This window comes from Ovis canadensis, chromosome 24, assembly GCF_042477335.2.
Source record: "Ovis canadensis isolate MfBH-ARS-UI-01 breed Bighorn chromosome 24, ARS-UI_OviCan_v2, whole genome shotgun sequence".
Classification (NCBI taxonomy): domain Eukaryota; kingdom Metazoa; phylum Chordata; class Mammalia; order Artiodactyla; family Bovidae; genus Ovis; species Ovis canadensis.
In genome coordinates this window covers 50,657,098-50,671,962 of record NC_091268.1, presented here as the reverse complement: position 1 = coordinate 50,671,962, position 14,865 = coordinate 50,657,098, and the positions used below count along the sequence as shown (strand labels likewise).

Here is a 14,865-nt window from a genome sequence, read left to right as displayed (position 1 = left end):
GAGGCCCTGGGGCCTGGAACATTCGTAGAGCCACTCTCAGCAGCGGCCCAGTGTTTCCTGTGTCTTTCCGCCTAGAACCCCGGTGCGTTCAGAAACTGTGGAAGGCCTCATTCTCCCCCAAAGAGAAGACTGGCACCGGCGAGGCTCTGGGGGCACAGGGGACTCCTGACTCCCGGGCCCCAGAGGCGGGGCTCCTCCCCAGCAGCCTTGCCCCAGAGGCTAGGCCCGGCTACCAACCACCCCCCACCCCCCTCACCCCCCGGGTTCCTCACTGGTGTTCAGTGCCAACTTGGCAAATCCCTTGTGATTGCAGGTCTGCAAGCTCAACGATCTGCTCTGGGACCTGGGCATTGACTCCAGCTGGTCCCTGGGCTCACTGGGCCAGAGGTCTGTGCTAGTGGGGCTTGCCTTGTGGGTGTGTATCCTGAATAGCGGGGCTCCCCATTTAACCCCGTAGCCTGCCCCTGAGGGGTAGAGAATGTGCAGGAAGCTTTAATCCCTAAGGAGTAGCTTAGGCCCCGGTGGAGAGACCTCTGGGGGCATGGTTTTTCAGAAATGCTAGGAACTGGGGAGCCCCTCTAAGAGAGAGTCCACTGCGCTGGGCACACCCTCAGGTGGACTGGGGCCAGTCCTCACCTTATCCATGGCCCAGGTCAACAATGACCAGAGGTGGTGAACCGGCAGCTTTCAGCTCAAGGTAAGTGTTCTTTCTTGTTGTTGTTGTTGAGCTCCGCCGTGCCCTGTGGGATTTTACTTCCTGACTAGGGACTGAACCAGGGCTCTAGGCATTGTGAACTCACAGTCCCGTCCATTGTACCCCCTGGGAATTCCTGGATCATCACTTTTTAAAATAATTTTTTAATGAAAAGCAAATTGGACTTCCCTGGTGGTCCAGCACTTGGGAATCTTCTTGGGAAGGCAGGAGGTATGGGTTCGATCCCTGGTCAGGGAAGATTCCACATGCCGTGAGGCAACTAAGTCTACGTGCTCCAACTACTTAGCTGGAGCCACAACTACCGAAACCTGAGCATTCTAGAGTCTGTTCTCAGCAACACGGAAGCCAGGGCCCGAGACGCACGTGCACCGCCAGTAGAGAGTAGCCCTGGCTTTGGGCAACTAGAGAAAGCCCGGCATGTAAAAGCAAGACCAACGCAGCTAAAAATAAAATAGAAGAAAATAAAATTTAAAAAGTCTTGCAAATATTTCAAATTATGTGTTTATCATTGGCTGTGCTAGGTCTTTGTTAGTGTGCAAGGCCTTTCTCTGGTTGCAGCCAATGGGGCTACTCTGCCTTGCTGTGCATGGACTTCTCATTGTGGAGCCTTCTCTACTTTCAGAATACAGGCCCTAGGCTCACGGCGTCAGTAGTTGTGGCTTCCAAGCTCAGGGGCTGCGGCTCCTGGTCCCCACAGAGATTCAGTCTCTGTGGCCTTTGGGCTTAGTTGGTCCTTGGCATCCTTAGTCGCTCCGTGGGATCCTCTCGGACCAGGGGTCCCATCTGCGTCCCCGGCACTGGCAGGCCGGTTCCCATCCACTGGATCACATAAAGTCCCTCACAATATTTCACTGGTGCCATGCCTGTGATGATGATGATGGTGGTGACGGACACGATAGTGATAAATTCACTGGCTCTTCTTTTGCCAAACTCTGTTAAAGTTTTTGATCCTAATAAGTTAGTTTTGCCAAGAATCCCTTCTCACTGAGTGAATGAGGTCAGGTGGACCTAATGCTGGGCTTGCAGTAGGGCTTCATATGGTAAAATAAACCCCTGCATCACGTGAGCTCCCAGCCCCGAGGCAACAGGAAGGATGGGAGCAGAGGCAAAAGGAAGCTGTGTACTTAACTCTTTCTTTCCTATCACGAAGGCTCATTCCAACTCTCCCTTCCGAGAGGTACTCTTGATCCATGTCAGCTTTTGTTGACAGTATTTCACCACCTACCTTACTGTCTGCACCCACCTAATCCTGTCCACACTTCAGAGAATAGTTCTTCAGGGATCTACCTTCCCCAATACCATTCTAGGCCCTATAACTCTTAGCTAAGCAGATGCCTTTATTTAGAGGGAGAAAGGCCCAGCCAAGGGAAGAGATTAGGTGGAAGCCGAGAGAGCAGAATTCAGTCTCTGGGGGCAGAATTCAGGGCCCTGCTGTCAGTCTCAGGCAGCGAGTCTGTCTCGATCAGGTGGAGATGGAACCCACGTGGGCAGGCTCACGCCCAGAGAGACTCTACGAAGCAGTGGTGAGAGAACTGGCTCTTATTGGCACAGTAGCATGGCAGCCGGTGGGCGGCTCGGGCACTGGGATCAGGGGCTGGGAGGGCCAGGAGGTGGGGACGGGTGAGGCCAGGGCGAAGGTGAGGCGAGTAGAAGCCGGGAGGCCGCAGCTCTCCTGTGCTCCTCCAACAGTTGCTCCACAGCCTTCATGTAGAGCACGTGATAGCGGTCCACCTGTTCCTCGGGGGGCTGCGGGCACTGGGGCACCGGGATGGGGCGGCCCACTGCAGGGACAGGGGGCACAGGTCAGGAGAGGGAACTTGGCTGCACACAGCTGATAGCGGCCCTCTCCCTTCGAGCTGGGCACTTACCCACAGTGGTGATGGGTCTGGCGAAGGGCACCAGACCCAGGACCTGGCTGAGATGAGACCACGGCCCCAGAAGATGCAAGGAGAAATGTCCACGAGCTTCTTGATGGTGACCCGGAAGAGATGCTGCCAGGAGTCTGGGGCAGAAGCCTTAACTCTGAAGATGTCATTCTCCCAAAGGAGTACACGGGCACCAGAGGGGCACTGCGAAGGTGGGGAGACAAGAGAGAAGAGGGCTGGTCAGATCACCGGCTCTAGGAGGGTCCCCACATTCCTCCCCCACAGGTTCCCACTTCCCAAGGCCATCTGAAGCCAATGGTGGTGCTCCAAAGAAATATCTAGAAGAAGGGACTTACATTTCTTAAGATTCATGTATACTCTAACTTCCTATATACATTTTCTCATACAGTCTCAACTACAGCATGGTGGCAAGATGGGTATTTATCCTTTTTCACACAAAGGATCATGCAATCTCATGCCTGTGAGAGGGTATCATAAAATAATGTGAGCTGAGGGAGTCTGAGCCCCACTGTCCAGCGATTCGCACTGGGATCTTGGCTCTCTCTCTGTGGGAGGAAGCCTGGGGAAGGGGCTCAGGGCTGAGCACAGAGCACACACTGAAGGGCTGCCCAGAGCGCCCTCTAGAGGTGGTCATGGTGTAAGCTCTGGGGACACACAGTCCAGTCCAGGAGGCAGGTGTGTAGGGATAAAGTGTAGATCTCTAGACACAGTGAGGTTTCGACCATTGAGAGGAGTCCCAGCTGGACAGCCATTCACCCAGCCATTCACCCGTGCCTCACTGCCAGGAGGACAAAACGTTTACGATTTGGGTAAGGAGAGTGAGGAAGTGCTCCCCTGGGATGTCATACAGGGCCTCGTGGGCTCCCCCGACCAGAATGAACAGAGCCTGGCCCCGTGGGACTGGGACAGGATAAAACCCTGACTCTGGTGGTTTGAAGAACATAGTCCTGTGGACGAGAGGGAGTGCAGAAACAGTCAGTGCACCCTCCTTGGATCCCTCGTCTGTCACGCCTGTGCTTTTGCACAGGAAACATGAAATAACCATCCCTTTCCAGACTCCCTACCCTGTCCCCCTGTCAGTGTGTGCTACAGCGCCTCTCCCAGCAAGGATGCAGGACACTTACCCCAAAACCATCCACTGATGCCCACTGTGAGCCTGGCCAATGTTCAAGTCAGGTCCCTGGGCTGGGTGCTGGGTGGGGGCCACTCTGGCAGGCGTCAGGTGGGGTCACCTCCTCCCCCTCATCTCTAGACTCATCATAAGACCTAACACAGTCTCCGCAGAATGGGATGTAGAAGATGCCGTTAAGCGAGGTTCCCGAGAACTGAAGCCCGGGGACTGCTGGGAGATTCCTGTGCTCTCAGTGCCGAAGTTACAGAAGATTCCGACGCTGGTGATCCCATGAGGGTAGGCAAGCAGCAAGTAGTTCCCGTGGAGGGGTTTTCACCAGCTGTGGGGTCCAGGGGGCAGGATGAGGGGAAGAAAGCAGAGATGGCAGGAGACCAGGCGAAAAGTCCTCCCTCCACACCAACAGACTTCAGGGTTCAAGGCCCTATAGTGGAGTCAAGTGCACACTGGGTCCCCTGTGGATTACCATCCAGCGCTTCTAGGGGCTAACTCACAGCCAGGGTGGCCACCAGGCCTGGACAAGAGACAGCACGCACTGGCCTTATCAGTTCAGTTCAGTCGCTCGGTCATGTCTGACTCTTTGTGACCCCACTGGCCTTGTCAGGCGACACCAAACCTGACGAAGCAGAGCAGAGGCAGGAAGACCTGACGCCTGAGTCTTCCAGAAAAGAGGCCACTGGGAGAGTGGAGCTGGACCAGGGGCCCCCAGAGGGGAGGAGGTGACCGCAGGTCCTGAGACCCAGGGCTCCCCTGCTCACCAGCACACAGGGTGTAGTCCTGGAAGACAGGAAGATGGAGGCGACAGGGCAGGCTGAGCAGGTGGGGCTGGAGGCCAGGGAAGAGGTGGGAGAAGCCGCTGGTCTCTGTGTTGAAGGTGCTGAAGACCCTGAGGGCCAGGACCCCAAGAGGGTGGAAGCTCCACAAAGAGGTCGTTGTGGGAGGGACCCAACTCTGTGGTGTCCACCAGCTGCGGATGGAGGGTGCACGCCAGGAGGGTGGGGGTGCTATGTTTGGACTTTGGGGGTGATGGTCCCTAGGGTCTACCCTGAAGCCCAGCTCCCACTCAGCATAGAGTTCCACAGTGCCTCAGCGAGATGGGGAGGTGGTCCCAGAAATGTCTCCAGATGGCCCAGCTGGGGACCCAGGCAAAGCTGTGGTCTCCTGCCCAAGGTATGTTTCTATCTCCATAGAGCCCATCCAGGTAGTGGACCACTATGATCCAGGCCCAGCTCAGAAGTACAAGGAACAAGATAGCCAGACACACCTGGGCTGGAGGGGGTGTGGTGTGTGTGTGTTGACGGGGTACTCTGACTCTGGAGGTTTAAGTCCCAGGTTCCCCCTTTATACTCCCCCCCCACCGACTCTGTTCCATGACTTCTGGCCCATCTGTCCAATCTACATCTTTCTCACCTCTTGAAGGACCCTGCCCCAGAGATCCCAGCCCCGCCTCCCTCCCGACTGGTATGGGGAAGCAGAGAGGCAGACCCAGGGGTGCTCAGAACTTTAGGGACTCACTCAGCCCCAGAGAGTAGGAGATCCATTGCAGGAGAGCACACTCCTGGAGGCCCCAGGCAGAGGTGATTGGTGGAACCTGGCCTTCTGTAGAGAGGAGTCACACACGGGCCACTATGGCTCTGAAGCTTTCTGTCTTTTGGCCCAAACCCCTGGCCCTGACCCCCGACCTGGGTTCTGCCCTCGTTTCTGCCCCCTCTATTGACCTGCACAATGGACCACCATAAGCCCTGGCAAGGGTGGGTTAACTACTACTTGGGTTCACAGGGCTGTGACCAGCAGTTGGTGAGGGAGGGGGAGACAACATATCCCTCCTCCCCTTTCTATTCCATCTTCCCCCAGCTGACTCTTCTGGCCAAGCAATGGCCCCCTGCTTGCACCCAGCTGGCCCCTGCTGGAGATGGGAAATTCCTTTCCTCAGATGAAGAGCAACGTGTTGACCGATACACTGACTAAACATTTCTAGGTACCAACTTTCAGTGAGTGGAGCCCCTCTCTCCTTCTGACATGGCCCATCTCTGTGTGTGGGGTGTGTTTCTCTCTAAATTCGGTTCTCGCCTATCGCACTTGTCTCTCCTTGAATTATTTCTGCGATGAGACATCAAGAATCTGAGCTTCATTAAGTGCTGACACCAGGTATGTGATCTCAGTTGGAAGACCGTGGGTTTTGGCTGGGTTTGGGTCCCGGCTGAATGGGTTCAAGTCCTAATCTGAGTTACATAGTTTCAGGATCAGTAAGCTTTGGCAAAAAACAAACAAATAAGAAATACCAATATCCATTAAGCAAAGAAGCCTGAGCTCACATGAAATCTATCATCAAACCCTACTCAAATAAAGGCTTCGTAGACTCTGCTGGTTCCTTTGCGACACTCATATTTTGCCAATTAAAAAAAAGAAAAAAAAGGAGAGAGAGAGAGATACCAGCTAGTCAGGACCTCCAAGCTGGAAATGAAGCTATGGTGGGTGAAAAAATGACTATAGAACTTATCCCCTGAGAAGGACCTAGGTAAGTTACAGGACTGCCAAGATTTTAATCCAAGGATGAGAGAAAGTTCTTCCACTGAAAAAATTTTCTAAGACAGCAGAAGACAGAGTTGCATTCAGTTACATTTTCCAACAAGTTATTCTCTTCACATCCTGGATAAAGACACAAAGCCGTTCAGGAGACAGGACAGACAGAAGTCAAAGTATGCTGTGACCACATAAGGGCCCTCAGCCTGTTTCAGCTGACCATCTCATTGGGCAGATGCCATGAGTGTGATGATGGTGATGATGGCAATAATCATTGGCTCTTATTGTGCCAATCTCTGTTCTAAGTCCTTCAATCTGAGTAATTTTATCTTCACAAGAGTTCTCTCTCATTTGCGTGAATGAGTTCATGTGGGTCTAATGCTGGGCTTGCGGTGGGATTGCGTGCTGGTAAAATAAATCCCTGCTTCATCTGGTCTCCCAGCCCCCAGGGAACATGAAGCATGGGAAGAGATGCAGAAGTGAGCTATGTACTTAAAACTATCTTTTCTATCACTGGGGATAGTTTCAACACTCCCTACTGTCAGGTACCTAGACTCTTATCAGCTTTTGTTCATGGTATTTCACCATCTACCCTATTGCCTTCACCTACCTGCCGGGGGCCAGCGTGAGGAATTCCGCCCATGGCAAAGGTCATGAGGAAGGAGGCTTGGCATACGCAAAGGCGTGATCAAGCCTCAGGAAACCCCCTGTTCCCGAGCATCTAACCCCAAAACCAGAGTCTGTTTTATGCTCTCACCTACACCTCTGACTTTACGGGGGGCTCTCCCCCATAACCGTTTCTCTCAGAGAAGGAGTAAACGTGCAGCTCCAAAGCAATAAAAATTCCTGGGCGTGACAAGAGTGTTTCAGCTTACGGACTCCTCTGAAGGTTATCTAGCCCACCTGTATAGGTTTGTCCGGCCACATGTGATTGCTTGCAGCCTCCCAACCTGAGAGGCACGAGATGTTTTAGACTTACTAAAGGCAAATTATTTGGGGGAGTTAAAATTATTAGTATAGTTGGTTAGGAATTATATTGGTGAAGGGTCTCTTCATTTTTTGTGTCAATAATTGCTGCTAATTCCCTGCTCTGGGTGGAACAAGGATGTCTCAGGTCAAACCTCTCTGCTGACAGACTAGCTTGTGTGACAGGATTATCCTTACTGCTGCCACTAGGCACATGATTGTTTACTACCTCTCAACCATAAACAGCACAGAGAGTTTTGGAGTATTTTGAGAGTCTTAATTAGCATAGGGCTTTTTCTTCTTGTTGAGTCAATGATCACCGCCAGGCCTCTATATCCTTAGATACCTGGGAATATATTAATCAATGTATTTGGAATATAGCAAAGGAAATATGGTAGTTTTTGATGTTAGCAATACTAGACTTTTTGAGTTAATGGATTTTCTCTTTTGTAATAAATCACTGTACTTATATATCACTGTGTCCTTGCTGTGTAAGAATGTAACTTTATCATATCTTAAGACTAAACAGATCTTAAGGGGAGCATTGGTGAAAGGATTTTCATTTGTTGGGCTGATGTTTGCTGCTAAATCTCTATGTTCCCTACTCTTATAATGAATATAACTAGCATATAGGAAGAAATAAGTATTAACCTTTAAGATTAATCATGTTAACCTTGGGTTAAATAAATTCCTTTCTTGATTGTAACTCACTACACCCTCACCCTATAGGAATGTAACTTTATTTGGAGGGTGGTGCCTGGTTTAAGAAAAAACACCCTTGGAAAAAATAAGTTTTTTGGTTATCAGAAAGAAAGGATCATAAAATGTAAGCAGGTCTCACTCATGGCCAGAAGATGATGTAATATCCCTAAGACCTTTTTTTTATACATTTATGTGAAGCACCTGATTTTGACAAAGGTCAGGACTGCTGACCCCGACGTGACTCTGTATTCATCCCTATGTGTAACAAAAGGTATATAAGCAAACCCAAAAATAAAGAAATCGGATCAGTTTCCGGAAAGACTGATTCCCTCATGTCGTTCTCTTCTGCTCCCCATTTTTCGGGCTGAATTCCCATCTGGAGCGTGGGTGCCCTCCAAGTCTACTTATTCGCCCCGGTTTTCAAGACCACGCGAGAAGAAGCCCAAGGAGGGGCACCTTCCGATATTCAAGTGGCACCGGTGGCCCAACGTAGATGGTGCAAATTCCTTGTCTTGGAATTTTATTGGTATCCCACGTAAACCAAGTTATTAAGCCCCCTTTTTTCTCTCCTACTATTTTCTGGCTGAATTTCCATCTGGTACATGGGTACCCGCCAAGCCTACTAATTTTGCCTGGACTTCTAAGATCGGACCAGGGGGGCCTCAGTGCCACCTCTCCTTCTGGAGAACGGGAAGACGCCTGCGGCCTACATAGGTGGTGATTGGTATCCCATGTGAACCAAGTTATTCAGCCTCTTTTTCTCCACTAATCTTCTAATCCCTTTCTATCTGTAATTAAATAAGTTATTTACAGAGACGCCGACTCCGTCCCTACCTTCGAATCACCCTGGATCCACCGGGGCTGGACCCCGGCACCTACCTAAATCCTAAGTCCACTATTCAAGCCTAGCCCTAGCCCTCTGGGGAGCTCCCCTCCTCAACTCCATCCTGAAACCCTATAGCTCTTAGCTAAGCACTTGCCTGTATTTACAGTGGGAGAAGTGACCCAGCCAAGGGAAGAGACATATGCAAGCTCAGGCAGCAGAATTAAGTCTCTCTGGGAGGAGAATTCAAGGTCGTGATACTGAGTCTAAGGCAGCAAGTCCATACCCACTAGGATGGGCTGGAATATACGTGGAACTGGTTACACCCGAAGCAGGAGTCTGAGCTCGGCTGACATCCATTTCTAGGAAATGGTAGTGTGGGAGAACTTTAGCCTTTATTGGCTCTTATTGGACAGTAGCATGGCAGTCGATGGGGGCCACTGGGATCGGGGGCGGGGCAGAGTGTGAGGTGGGGAGGGGTGAGGCCAGGGCTAGATGAAGGTGAGGCGAGTAGAAGCCGGGAGGCCGCAGCTCTCCTTGTGCTCCTCAAACAGTTGCTCCAGAGCCTTCATGTACAGCGTGTGATAGTGGTCCACCTGCTCCTCGGTGGGCTGCGGGCACTGGGGCACCGGGATGGGGCGGCCCACTGCAGAGACAGGGGGACACAGGTCAGGGGAGGGGCCTGGGTTGCATGCACAGCTGATAGTGGCCTTCTTCCCTGCACATGGGCACTCACCCACAGTGGTGATGGGTCTGGCGAGGGGCAGCAGGCCCCAGGACTTGGCTGAGAAGAGACCACGGCCCCAGAAGATGCAAGGACAGAAGCTCAGGAGCTTCTTGATGGTGACTTGGAGCAGATGCTGCCAGGAGTCTGGGGCAAAAGCCTTAACTCTGAAGATGTCATTCTCCCCAAAGGAGTACACGGGCACCAGGGAGGCGCTGGGAAGGGAGGGGTAAGAGAAAATGGCTGGGCACATCAGGGGCTCGAGGAGCCCTCCCAAACTCCTCCCCCATAGGTTCCCACTTTCCTAGGCATTAGCAGCAAATGATGGTTCTACAAGAAAGATCTGGATGAAGGGATTTTCTTTCTTAAGCCCAGTGTGTCCTGGACCTTCTCATATTTATTTTCTCACACAGTCTCAGCTACAACGTGGTGGCAAGGCGGGCCTTAGCTCTGTTTCACAAGTAAGAGGTGTGCAAGGTCTTGCCTGTGAGGGGGCATCATAAAAGAATGGGAGCCGAGGGCATAGGAGCCCCCAGGGTCCAGCGCTTCGCACTGTGATCCTGTCTCTCTCTGCGTGGGAGGAAGCCTGGGGAATGGGCACCAGGGCTGGGCACAGAGCAAACACCCAAGGTCCGCCTAGAGCGCCCTCTAGAGGTGGGCGCGATGGAAGCGCTGGGGACACACAGCCCACCTCCAGGGAGCCGAAGTGTACAGATAGGGGGTAGACGGCCACACACGGTGAGGTTCTGCCCACTGAAGGCAGCCCCGGCTGGGCCCCCGCTCACCCGTGCCTCAGTGCCAGGCGGACGAAACCTTTCCGATTCCGGAGAGTGAGGCAGTGCTCCCCCGGGACGGCATACAGGGCTTCATTGGCCCCTCCGACCACGATGACCACAGCCCTGCCCAACTGAGATTGAGACAGAACATAATCCAGGCTCTGACGGTTCACAGAACACGCTCCTGTGGGCATGAGGAGGTTCAGGGACAGTTGGTACCCCCTCACTGGCTCCATAGTCCCTCTGCTGTCCCTTTAGCACACTGAGTATTCGACATCATCTCATTCTCTCCGAATTCCCTACCCTGTGCCCCTGTCCACGTGTCCCACAGTGCCTCTCCCAGCAAGGATGCAGGACGCTTGGGGCCAAGCCACCCCCTGACCCCCATTGTGAACCAGGCCAAGTCAAGCCAAGTGCCTGGGTGGGTGGTGACTGGGGGTCACTCTGGCCAGACTGGGGTGGGGTCACCCTCTGTCACTCAGCTCAAACTCACCACAGGACAGACAGTACTCTCGATGGCCTGGCAGGTACAAGAGACAATTCAACACGGCCAATGAGAACCGAAGCCCTGGGAAGACCTGCGAGAGGCCAGTGCCCTCTGTGCCAAAGTTACAGACGGTTCCGACGGCCATGATCCCATGTGGGTGGGATCCTAGAACGTAGTTCCTGTCTGGGGGCAGCTCTGCTGTCTTCACCAGCTGTGGCGGCAGGGGGCAGGATGAGGGCAAGAAAACAGGGAAGGCAAGAGACCAGCTGAAAGGGCGCCCCTCCCCACCAAGATCTTGAGAGCTCAGGATAAGATGGGGCCAAAGGCACGAGGGTCCAGTCTGGAACACCATCCCACCCCCTGCCCCGTTACCTGAACGTAAGCGGCCAGAGGTGAGAATCCATCATGGGGAGGAGAGAGGAGGTGGGAGGTAAGGGAGCGGGAGGAGTGGAGCATCCCTTGGAGGGTGACCTGTTACCTTAAGGGGGAAATAATCGCTCAGGTGTTTCCAAGCAGTCCAGTTCCTCAACCACTGATAACGCCTTCCACCTTGGGCAGAGAGATAAGGGGGACAGAGTCACTGCAGACACCACTTATCACCTCCTTCTACCCAGGCCCTTGCTTTTGCTGTTTAGCTGCTAACTGGTGTCTCTCTGTGACCCCATGGACTGCAGCATGCCAGCCTTCCCTGTCCTTCACTGTTTCCCAGAGGTTGCTCAGACTCATGTCCACCGAGTCCATGATGCCATCCAGCCGTCTCGTCCTCTGTCACCCCCTCCTCCTCCTGCCCTTGTTTAGCACTCACCTTGCTGGGGTGTGTCCCAGTCCAGGAATAACCATACCAAGTAGAGAAGAGAGAGATACCAGAGCGAGGTGAAGAGGAGGAGGAAGCCAGCAAGGGAAAAGAAAAGGCCTGGGGAACGGTGAGAAAGGAAAATGAGTTAGATTGTGATATCGCAGTGACTTCTCCCCTCTCCCCTCACCAGCGAGATTGTTGCCTGTCTCCCTGCTAGACTTTGGCACGTCCCTCCCTTTGCCCTGGGCTTCCCTGGCAGCTCAGTTGGTAAAGAATCTGCCTGCAATGCAGGAGACCCGGGTTCGATTGCTGGGTTGGGAAGATCCCCTGGAGAAGGAAATGGCAACCCACTCCAGTATTCTTGCCTGGAGAATCCCATGGACAGAGGAGCTACAGTCCATGGGGTCGCAAGAGTCGGGCACGACTTAGCGACTAAACCATCCCTTTGCCCTGGGCTTCCCTAGTGGCTCAGATGGTAAAGCATCTGTCTGCAATGCAGGAGACCCAGGTTCAATCCTTGCGTCGGGAAGGAAATGGCAGCTCGCTCCAGTATTCTTGCCTCGAAAATCCTACGGACGGAGGAGCCTCGTAGACTACAGTCCGTGGGGTGGGGAAAAGTGGGACAGGACTGAGAGACCTCACGTCCCTCCCTTTGCCCTGGTGGTCCAGTAGGGGGTGCTCCAGCCTTCCTCCCTCTACCTTCCCCTTTTGCCATCTTCCCAGCTGGACCCCTGCCCGGCTCCCCTTACCCAGGAAGCAGAAACAGAGCACATATTGGTAGGTGCTCAGTACTTCTAACCACTGTTTCTTTAGGGTTTTCATGCTGGGGGTGGGTGGTAGGGTGCTGGAGACTCCCAGGTGCTCCCCTTCAGCCATCAGGGCTCCCAAACCAGGAAAAATGGGACGAAGGCTTTGGTTGGAGCGCAAGAAATCTTTCTGGTCTGAGTGGCCAAGCACTTGGAGCCTCCCAGGATTGCTTGCAGGGGGCTGTGTGCGTGGGGAGACTCTCTCATCAGAGCCCCAGAAGTCTCCAGTCTGCTCTCACTTATGAACTTCTTCAGTGGGTTGGACTGGGCTGGTCCCTTCTTGCGACTGGGAGATGGCCAAGGGGGCGTGCCCTGGAGGCCCAGCCCTCGGTGCATTAGAAATCATTGTGGGCGGGAGTGCTTCTTTTTGCAGAAGAAGCCAGAGAGCCCACCCACTGGGTCCCAGCCCTGATTCTTCCTGGACGAGCACACCCTAGTGTTTGTGGGTCTGGGAGTGTCTAGGCCACTTGGATGGAGAAGGCAATGGCGACCCACTCCAGTACTCTCGCCTGGAAAATCCCATGGACGGAGGAGCCTGGAAGGCTGTAGTCCATGGGGTCACGAAGAGTCGGACACTTCCTGAGCGACTTCACTTTCACTTTTCACTTTCATGCATTGGAGAAGGAAATGGCAACCCACTCCAGCGTTCTTGCCTGGAGAATCCCAGGGACAGTGGAGCCTGGTGGGCTACCGTCTGTGGGGTCACACAGAGTGGGACACGACTGAAGCGACTTAGCAGCAGCAGCAACGGGCCACTCGGAGGCGTTAATTAGCGTGGTATCTCAACCCTGAGGAGAAACACACCAACACACAAGTTTATTCCCAGGTTGAATTTCAGTCGCCAGCCACACTCCTCCAGGGGCCTGAGGCCAACTAGATGAAGAGGAGGTGTCCGTGGGCGGGGACCGGGTAGCATGGGGTCTGATCTTGGAACAGCTGCGAGAGCCACTCAACTGAGACCAGAGACCCAGAGCTTCGCGTGTGCATGTGCTGAAGTACCCCTTCCGCCCCGACACCCCACCCAGTTGTACCGGGATGGGGGCCCCGACTTTGGGCAGAAGAGGATCAAGAGGGGTGATCACTGAGATGCTTTGAGGTGCCCTTCCCTCTCAAGGGATCCAGTGGGACAGAGTTCGGGGCTGGTGGGTTGGCCAAATGCCAGCCTGGGGGCGGGGCTGGCACCAAGTATTCAGGCCCCAACCTGGGACTTTCCCCTCCCAACCATGCAGGGGCCTTGAGCCCGGGAGCAGGGAGCGGGCTGGGGAGCTGGGAGCAGAGCAGGCAGAGGTTTCAGGTGTGGAAGGGCAGGAGGAGGCCCTGGGGCCTGGAACATTCGTAGAGCCACTCTCAGCAGCGGCCCAGTGTTTCCTGTGTCTTTCCGCCTAGAACCCCGGTGCGTTCAGAAACTGTGGAAGGCCTCATTCTCCCCCAAAGAGAAGACTGGCACCGGCGAGGCTCTGGGGGCACAGGGGACTCCTGACTCCCGGGCCCCAGAGGCGGGGCTCCTCCCCAGCACCCTTGCCCCAGAGGCTAGGCCCGGCTACCAACCACGCCCCGCCCCCCTCACCCCCCGGGTTCCTCACTGGTGTTCAGTGCCAACTTGGCAAATCCCTTCTGATTGCAGGTCTGCAAGCTCAATGATCTGATCTGGGATCTGGGCATTGACTCCAGCTGGTCCCTGGGCTCACTGGGCCAGAGGTCTGTGCTAGTGGGGCTTGCCTTGTGGGTGTGTATCCTGAATAGCGGGGCTCCCCATTTAACCCCGTAGCCTGCCCCTGAGGGGTAGAGAATGTGCAGGAAGCTTTAATCCCTAAGGAGTAGCTTAGGCCCCGGTGGAGAGACCTCTGGGGGCATGGTTTTTCAGAAATGCTAGGAACTGGGGAGCCCCTCTAAGAGAGAGTCCACTGCGCTGGGCACACCCTCAGGTGGACTGGGGCCAGTCCTCACCTTATCCATGGCCCAGGTCAACAATGACCAGAGGTGGTGAACCGGCAGCTTTCAGCTCAAGGTAAGTGTTCTTTCTTGTTGTTGTTGTTGAGCTCCGCCGTGCCCTGTGGGATTTTACTTCCTGACTAGGGACTGAACCAGGGCTCTAGGCATTGTGAACTCACAGTCCCGTCCATTGTACCCCCTGGGAATTCCTGGATCATCACTTTTTAAAATAATTTTTTAATGAAAAGCAAATTGGACTTCTCTGGTGGTCCAGCACTTGGGAATCTTCTTGGGAAGGCAGGAGGTATGGGTTCGATCCCTGGTCAGGGAAGATTCCACATGCCGTGAGGCAACTAAGTCTACGTGCTCCAACTACTTAGCTGGAGCCACAACTACCGAAACCTGAGCATTCTAGAGTCTGTTCTCAGCAACACGGAAGCCAGGGCCCGAGACGCACGTGCACCGCCAGTAGAGAGTAGCCCTGGCTTTGGGCAACTAGAGAAAGCCCGGCATGTAAAAGCAAGACCAATGCAGCTAAAAATAAAATAGAAGAAAATAAAATTTAAAAAGTCTTGCAAATATTTCAAATTATGTGTTTAT

The 14,865-nt window shown here is 53.7% G+C and overlaps 1 protein-coding gene and 1 pseudogene across 1 annotated transcript; both read right to left on the bottom strand.

Annotated features, from left to right (window-relative positions):
* Positions 1-2,032: 2,032 nt before the first annotated feature.
* Positions 2,033-5,271, bottom strand: LOC138428878 (2-acylglycerol O-acyltransferase 3-like; annotated as a pseudogene).
* Positions 5,272-9,120: 3,849 nt separating this feature from the next.
* On the bottom strand, positions 9,121-12,564 carry LOC138429504 (2-acylglycerol O-acyltransferase 3-like). Its single transcript, XM_069571113.1, has 7 exons — positions 12,277-12,564; positions 11,537-11,644; positions 11,210-11,280; positions 10,738-10,942; positions 10,254-10,428; positions 9,481-9,683; positions 9,121-9,390 (listed from the first exon to the last, which is right to left on the bottom strand). Exons 1-7 carry the CDS (start codon positions 12,401-12,403, stop codon positions 9,236-9,238), a joined length of 1,044 nt encoding a protein of 347 aa, XP_069427214.1. The 5' UTR covers positions 12,404-12,564; the 3' UTR covers positions 9,121-9,235.
* Between the last annotated feature and the right edge of the window lie 2,301 nt (positions 12,565-14,865).